At 36.3% G+C, this 9340-nt stretch overlaps 1 protein-coding gene across 1 annotated transcript in view; it reads left to right on the forward strand.

Annotated features, from left to right (window-relative positions):
- The window catches only part of LOC105388523 (acylamino-acid-releasing enzyme), a 29099-nt gene extending 24576 nt beyond the window's left edge, over positions 1-4523 (forward strand). Inside the window, exons 13-15 of the mRNA XM_048626686.1 lie at positions 2925-3027; positions 3422-3528; positions 3972-4523. Of these exons, the coding sequence (XP_048482643.1) occupies positions 2925-3027; positions 3422-3528; positions 3972-4074 (313 nt within the window). The 3' untranslated portion in view covers positions 4075-4523. The remainder of the gene's footprint in view (positions 1-2924; positions 3028-3421; positions 3529-3971) is intronic.
- Positions 4524-9340: the final 4817 nt, after the last annotated feature.

The following is a 9340-nucleotide window of genomic DNA, read 5'->3' on the forward strand; positions in this document are numbered from 1 at the left end:
CAATTAAAGATTTTTTTGATAATAGTTATTAACTAATATTAAGGGCGGCTTGCGTGACTTCCTATTTAAAGATATTTTAATTTTAGTTAGCTAAACGCATTTATCTCAATAAACGTATTTATACTAAACACAATTTGTATTGTCTTGCATGGCTCATTTGAAGTTGTAATTTAGCTAAACGCATGGAAGTAATAATACAACAGGAATGCGCACTGCACCAAAAAAACGAGCCGACAGAGATAGTCAGCACGGAGCCCTCCATCTCTTTCTATTTTTGGTGACCATAATTTTAGGTAATTCATGAGACATCACTTCTAATCTATCATGTCGCGAATAGGTGTCGATGGTCTCAAAGTCACCTATTATTCGAATAATTCGATTGCAATGTAGGTACGAATGTATTTTGGTGATATGACAATTGAGTAAACAAATGGGGTGAAGGTAAAATTTGTATAGATGTGTTGTTGCAGCGCAAACTGCAATGTAATATTGATATGTTTTTTTTTCCATATCAATTAGATATTCCCAAGGTTTGAACTAGCAACAACAATCTGTCTTTTTACCAAATTGTACTAAGATTGACTGGTTTTAATTAGAGAGTTAGGATTGACGTAAATAATAAGATGAGTGAAATCAAACAACACACATTTTTATAATAAGTATAATACAATGTATTTATTGGATCTTTTTTATTGACACGTTACTATTCTATTCTATTCTATTTTCTGTGGGGTAAGTAGGTACCTTATTAAATTAAATTAAATCTGTCCTTCAATACGCTCCACAAGGTATAGTTTCAACCAAAGAGAATAAAAATGTTCAATATCACTTCTGTCAATCTAAAGTGTACCAAAAAATCAACAGCTCATAACTCTTTACCAGCCTTATAAGATAACAGCCACAATAATACCTAATGATACTTAGGTATAAAATAAAACAAAAATTTGAATGAAACAGGTCCTAATTAATGGAAAGTGATTCAAAAGTACAGATGAATGGTCACCCTAACCATAACGTCTCTCACAACAGTATAAACGTCATCCGTCATCTTGACAACTTCAGTTTTGTCGTAAAGTATTTAGAAAAACTACCAATATTTTTTATGAAATTATTATTCATACAAATACCAAATATTTCATTAAAATAACATCTTTATAATGGTTTATTATAAATTTGTTCTTGAAAATGATATGATATACAGTAGTCTATGAGTTAATTCAATATTTTTTTTGGCATAGCTCTCTTCGTACAAAATCTACTAAAGTTTACACAAGTAAATCCTGGCAATTGTTAGAAAGAGAGGAAGGGCTCTGTGGTAACCCTCTCTATCGGCTCGCGGCCTCTTTCACTTCAAATATAAATCTTAAGGTGAATTCGTTAGGTCTATTTTTGTTTGCATCATTTTGGTGAGTGCGCATTCCTGTTGTAGTATTACTTCCATGGCTAAACGTATTTAGCATGTGTTACGTTTCATTCTATGCATATTTTCATCTAAACTTTGAAGTTTTTAAATGTTTACGGCTAGAAAAATGCGTGAACAGAAACAAATGCCGTCAAAATTTTACTGACACTGTCACTAAGTGACACTTGACACTACACAAACAATAACAATGCCAAGATCTGTACAACATAAGAATTGAATTGATTTCTCCCTCTTCTGCAACTCCTCTGTCCTCTCCATATCCCCTCTAGTTCTGTTCTCCTATGAAAGCGTTGCGTTAGCATACCTACGGATGTTGGAATTTCATTTCAGTTTGTGATAAAACTCAAAGTAAGTATGAGTGAAAAAGTGGCTCACCAATATCAAGCAATACCATGAATGAAGGAAAACATCGCGAGGAAACCTACATATCTAGATTAAGCACATCTTGATATGTAAACACACCAACCCTCAGTGGACCAGCGTGGTGGGAAATGGTCCAAGCTTAGGAATTGTAATGGTACTAGGTATAGGTACGACATGCTTCATTGCCGCCGTTTTTGACAGATACAATGCCACTAAACGTATTTAGCGGCGCTAAACAGCCAATTTTGGTTATTTAACTTTGACACTTCGATAAACGTATTTAAGAACAAAAATTTTGCTATGCAAGACGTTAATTGCATTTAACAACTTAAATGTGTTTATTTTACCCTTAAACACAATTATCATACGTTACGCAAGCCGCCCTAAGTGTTATTAAATTGTATTATTAATTAGTAGAAATGAGAATGAAATTAAATTATATAAATTGTATTTTAAGCTTTTATAAATAGACATAAAGTATTATAAATTATTATTGTTGTTGACTTAATAGCATATTAAATCAATATAAATAAATTGCATGAATTAAAATTGTACCTATAATTACATTAAAATTGTATTTCACATACCGTCTGCTCGGTGAAACATGATTGTCTCTATAAACTGTACTTTAAGAACTACTGTATACCTTGTTTCTGGTGAATAAATGAATTCTATTCTATTCTATTCTATAATGAAGGGGTGCTAGTAGCAATGAAATCCGAATGGGTTGGTCTATTGAAATGCCCTTTTATTTTTAACGATTTAAGACTTGGACGAGTGTGGACATCTATGATTTCAAAATGTATAAATGTGAAGGTACAATTAAATAGATATCTAATATACGATACAACTATAAGACAAAACTATAAATCATACCTCAAATAGTTTAGTTATTTTAGGGTAGGCAGTAATCTAGCTTGATAATTTGTGCTTCAAAACGCTGCTTGCTTCTTACACGCAATAAATTGTATTGGCTTTTACTAACTAACATAGTACAAAATTAAATGATAGCTAGTCTTCTGATTATATAGTTTTATTCTTTACATTACTTTTAAATTCCAGTGTTAAAATCAAAATTACTATTTTTTTATTTAACAAACCCTAACCTAATGCTGACAACCTAACCCTCAACCCGCAGGTGTGCAGAAGAAGCCGGCTTCCCGTTTACAGAGAAAGGCCCAGTATCGGAGGACCAGCTCCTGGCCATGAGACGGTGCTCGCCCATAGTGCACGTGCATAAGGTTAACTATAGCATTGTATTAGTTTAATGTACTATACCGATGTGTTTTTCTTCAACATGATGTTCAACAAATTATTGATTGTCTGGACAGATTTGACGCTTCTATACCTTATTTCACGGGGAAAGACATCTGATACAAACAATAACTAACCTTATTAGAATGTAATAAGGGTCCTGTCAGATGTCTTTCCTCGTGAAAAAAGGTATAGCGATAAGACCGCCCTTTTGAATATGCGAAATTTAGGTTTTTGTGCAAATAAAGTTTATTATATTGTATATAGAGAGTAAGAGCCCACAAAATGTAATAATGTGCTCTACTACTACCAATACTACCTATCTTACCAGCAACATTTTACTGTAATTTAATAAATAAAGTACCTACATTTTTCATTCAGGTTAAGGCTCCTACCGCGCTGATGTTGGGTTCGGTGGACAAGCGGGTGCCGTTCTACCAGGGCTTGGAGTACTACAGGAGGTTGAAGGCAAACGGCGTGGAGACTAGGTGAGCATGGATTATATTAGTAAGAAAATCGGTATTTGTAAGCGGTGTGGGTAACAAAGAAGCGAATCGTGCTTCCATTTTGTACGTCTAGTTCAGGTTTGATAGTTGGTCGAAATAGTTTCGACCCGTTAGAAAAGTTCCGTTTCCTAGCGCCTCAAGCGGAAACTATCGTGAAACTTTTTACAGATAATGTATGCAGATGACAGAAAAAAACCTAAAAAAAATCTTTTCCGTGTTTTGCAAAACCCGTACTTCTCAGAATTCCTGTTATTATTGGCGCAGCTTTCCTGTCTTCACTCTATTACACAGCGAAGATTTCCAACATCGCTCGTAACAATATTAGCAAGCAGAAGTACCTGTACCTCACTAGACACAGTCTATCCGGTGACATGAGCCCCCTAGTACCTACTTATTTGAAACTAATTTGTACAATTTTATTTCAGATTGTACATGTACGAAGACAACCACTCGCTGAGGACTCTGCCAGTGGAAGTGGACAATTTGATCAACGGCGCGAACTGGTTCGTCACGCACCTCGACTCATAGACAACGCTCTACGTTTTTATTTCTGACAGCTGTCAAAATTAGGTCGTTTTCGGCTGAATTTATGATTTTATTTTTGTATGATAGGAATATCTCATTTCTATTTAATTTTGTGCCAAGATATTGTACTATCCAGCAGTTTAATTAGAATATTATGCAGAATAATTAATACAATAGGTATACTTACTGATGACAAACTACCCAATAATTTAAGTATATTTGACTATTTGTCGTAAAGGAAAAACCATGTAGCGTTTATAATATTACTTATATGTTTAAGTAATGTATACTGGTGTATATTTTTACAAAATCTACTACAAGAATGTTTATAACACCTTGCCATTGATCTTAAAATGTTAATTGAGTAAATAATTATATTTTTTACACTGCCCTTTTGTATTGGTAGTTAAGTATAATAATATGTATAGCTATAATAAACGACTGATACATGATTGCTTATTTTATTGGCTGGCAGTAAAGATAATGCTTAGGTGGCAATAAAACAATACATTTACACGGGGACTGATGGCACTAATGAGTACACGATTGATAGGGGTGGGTTATTTGACCCCTCTAGTGATGTGCTATCGATAAAACCTTCCATATTTTGTATTTTATTTTTATTTTATTTTATTTTACATTTAAGGAAAACTTACAGCTATTAATAGTTGGATAGCAATTAAAATGTATAGCTAAAAGCCAATTATCAGTTTTCACTGATACAAAACTTAATAATAAAGAGCACAAGATTGTACACTCATACTTAATTATGCTAACAATAACTTAACTTGATTCTGTTATTAGACTGAAATTGTAATTTAGTACACTATATAAATTTTAACTAATTAACTTAATTAATCAACAGTTAATATAGTGGTAGGTTGTACCTTACAATATTAAAAACAAGTCTAAATGTATACTTACCTACTAAACTAGAACTTATACATAAAACAATTTATACAAAGCAACATGACACAAACAAAACATCATGGTTTAAAGATAAGATAGCACTACTACTGCCGCTACGCCAAAGACGATACGAATTTGCGTATATAAGTGGCTTTAACCGTTTCTAAACTACTGCCAAATATATCGACCTCGTTTGAGTTGCAGAGACTGTTAATTGCATTACTTGTTCGTATAGAAAAGAAGTTTTGCCGGAAGTTAGTGCTGCAAGCGGGTATGTGGAGGGTTTTGAATTTTCTGGATGGTCTGGTTGGGACATTAAAGTTTACCATCTGAAGCAGCTCCGGACAATCTACGTAGCCTCTAATTATTTTAAAAAAGAAAATGACATCGGCTACTGTCCTACGGAGTTTAAGAGGAAGGAGATGGAGGCGTTCACAGCGGTGTTCGTAGTCGGTGTAGGGAATCTTAAATTTAAATCCGATGTAGCGTGTGAACTTCCTCTGTATTTTCTCCAGCCTATTAATATAAACCTCGTATTGAGGGTTCCAAATCTGACTGGCATATTCAAGATGACTTCGAACATACGCGCAGTACAGCAGCTTTACAGTCTTCATTGATTTGAAAGGCTTAGAGGCTCGCATGATAAAGCCAAGAGATTTGGACGCTTTACTAACAATATTGTCAATATGCTGGTCAAATAGCAATTTGCTATCATAGGTGACACCTAGATCACGCGATGAGAGCGCCCTTGCTAGGTTATGACCCTTGATTGTGTAAGAAGCTTCGAACAAATGTCTCTTTCTAGAAAAGGTAACACAGTAGCACTTGGCGACATTTAGGTCTAACTTGTTACTCGCACAATAGTGGTCAAGTCTACAGATATCCTCTTGGAGACGTAAGGCATCAGCAGCATTGTTGACGACCGCAAATACTTTCATGTCGTCTGCAAAAAGTAAGTGGGAGGAATTTTTAAAACAGGAGTCAATGTCGCCGATGAAAACAATAAACAGCAATGGACCTAACAGAGAACCCTGTGGTACTCCAGAAGGGATGTTTCTCCAAGCAGAAGTGTAACCATTAAGTACTACCGCCTGAGACCTATTGCTAACATAGGATGTAAACCATCTGAATAAATTACCTCTAATGCCAGCAAGATGAAGCTTGTTCAGGAGTAAACAATGGTCTATTCGGTCGAACGCTTTGCTGTAATCCGTGTATACTGCGTCGACTTGATCACCATTATTCAGCTTACTTGTAACAAAGTCACTAAAAATTAAAAGGTTGGAGACCGTGGATCTTTGTTTTAGAAAACCGTGTTGGGCTGGACTAAAGGTATGCTTCAGAGCGCTGTAGAGCTGCGTGTAGATAATGCGCTCAAGTATCTTAGACAGTAGACATAGTTTGGATATAGGCCTGTAGTGCTCGACGCAGTCTTTGGAGCCCTTTTTATGTACTGGTGAAATAAAGGCGACTTTCCAGCGGGACGGCATAATACCTTCATTAATACAGCGTTGAAAAAGTAATGCGACCGGTACACTTAACTCTGATGCACAGTTTACTAAGAAAACGGCTGGTATGGTATCAGGACCTGCTGATTTGGTCAGGTCTAATGACCGCAGTAGTCTCTCAACCTCAGATTCAATGATTTCAACTGAGCCAATGTCACAATTTGAGTTAGAAGGGGCTATATTATTCAAAAAATTCTGTTTAGCAATGCTAGAATTACAGTGGTCCAAAAAAGTTGACTGAAAGTAAGATGAAAAAAGTTCACTAATACCCTGGCCAGTGTCAGAGGTTACTCCAGCAAGAGTATTATGTCATTAAGTCACTGTTTCATCTTAGTTAAAATTAAGTGCCTAAATTAGAAAAATGTGAAAACCTGTTATTCGCTTGAAATGTCATATAACCCCCATGTAACATAAACTTGTATTTTGCTGGTTGGTTTTCCAAATATAAATAAATAAATAAAAAAAAAAAGAGACATGCAAGAGGGAAAAGTACTATTATTATTTTTACTTTTTAAGTACGACCAGAATGCCTTAGGGTTAGTTTTGATAGAATTTTCAATGTTAGAAATATAGGCTGAGAAACAATGTCGCTCGGTTTTATTAACTCGGTCTCTCAGAAGGCGAAACGATGATTCATCTGATAAATTATTGTAGTTTTTAAACTTTTTCAAGTATTTGTACTTTTCTCTAATCATCTTTATGAGGGAGCTGTTGTACCATGGCGGGTACTTTAACCTAGACTGACTATGGGTAGGAATGTAGATATCTCTTAAATCAAAAATAAGTTTATAGAACACTTCAACCGCGTTATTCAAATCAGGTGCGCTCAACAGCATGGTCCAGTCTGTCTTACTCATAATTTTCTTTATTTCCGAATAATCCCCCCGGTTGTACGAATACCGTTTATGCGGAACACTAGCTAACGGTTTAAAGTTGCCGAATGATGCATTGATATTTAGAGCCTTATGGTGGGGATCCTCGGGCACCAGCGGGTCCAAACAGGCCTGCACCGACACCGTACGGGTGCACAAGACCAGATCTAAAATACGGCCATGCGCGTTACGGATATCACAGTACTGCTGTAGGTTGCAAGTATTAATAGCATCTATGAAATCTACCATATAATCAGCACATAAATTACTCGGTATAAAACCATCATGCGAAGGGGACCACGTTATGGAACTCATGTTGAAGTCGCCTACAACCAAAAAAATATCAGTTTCGTTATCACTAATAACATCTGATAATTTCGTGAGATAGTTATGTAACTGCGCTGAGAAAGATAAGTCTTTTTTGTCGGAGCATAGGTACAGCAGACAGAGTTGGATATTAGGTGAACCACCGCGCGGCCGTGTGTCGGGGGAGCGAATCGTCACCCATATATCTTCGGCTGAGGACTGATATTCCACCCGCCGAGATGCGTGGAGCTCACTCTTAGCTGCGATCATGACCCCCCCGCCCCTGGGGACTTTAGTAACGGTATTAGGACTGATTCGGAAGTAACTAACTTTAAGATCTTCATTGACTGAATTTATACAGGGTGTTGCAAAAGTAGTAGGTATAGTAAGCCGAAAGAGGGTGACTTCTACACTAAAACTTTTAAAAATTCTTGTTTATCAAAGTTAAAGTTAATGAAAATACTTCCAGGTCCCATAGTAAACAGTATCGCGACCAAGAAAGTTTCTATGTTGTACAGAATTACACCTTAGTCAGAAGGCTCCTGTACCGACCGTAGTTAGTATGTACAAGTACAACACTATCAAACAGCACACCTGTCTTGTAACATATGTTTTGTAGTAATTGCACCGACTACACACAAGTGGTAAGGGTTCGGAGCAAGGGGTTGCAAGCGCCGAATTAAGACTAATTTCAGTGCCCATTCACTTAAACACTGAAGGCAGTTAGAGACAGGTGCGTTATTGCCTTTGAGTTTGAACGGACAATATGGGAATGATGGCGTTCACGGTTGCACCTATGTAAGTATAACTGTGAAGAGGGTTGTTATAAGTTTGAAACATGTAACTAGGTAATAGTAGGTAAGCACATAAATACCTGTGTGTATAAGTGTACCTACGTGGATACTTAATACCCTTATTCAAGCAAAAAGCTCTAAATGCGTTTTGCTTAAAAATTTACTACCTAGCTTGAATGTTTAAAAGACAAAAGTATCAAAAATTAGTCCAACAAGCTTCCATGCTGTTTGTACATCACTTAAGTATTTTAAACAGTATTGACACCTTTTACCTACTTAGGTACTTACCAAAACCGATCAGGTACCTGAAGCAATCATAAGCCAAATGCACGCAGCACCAGTAATCACATCGTTCCAGAATTCACCAGCAATTCATTCCACCCTCGATCGAGAGTCGTTGCGTTTGTTCATTGTTCCCCCCCCGCAATAAACCGTGCGCAGTCGCCCGCGACGTACCAGCCACCGACAGAGGGAATTATTTAAACATATATTAAACAAAATGCATTTTTGTAGGGGATGCATGCGATAGTAACCCGCTTTCAGTTGATCGGTTCCTTACCGTACCTACACGCCGGTCATACATAAAGGTTCGATAGGAAGTTGGTAAGGAAGGATAATCTAGGCAGGTGCATTTCAAATGTTTTTATTCATCGTATAGATATAAAATTTTCTGATAAACGTCAATTTTACAAACTACTCTCCCGGTTATAGAATCTAATTTGAGAGTTAGTACTTAGGTATGTAGATATTTATAACAGCTTAAGCTGCTTATCTGTCCTATAGATTTAGGCGGAAATCGAACGCAAATTCTACGCGTCAAATAAATCCCATTTAATCAGGGCAACGAAGCACAAAGGCCAAATTCACCAGAATTAATGAC

This window comes from Plutella xylostella, chromosome 17 (genome assembly GCF_932276165.1).
Source record: "Plutella xylostella chromosome 17, ilPluXylo3.1, whole genome shotgun sequence".
Taxonomy (NCBI): domain Eukaryota; kingdom Metazoa; phylum Arthropoda; class Insecta; order Lepidoptera; family Plutellidae; genus Plutella; species Plutella xylostella.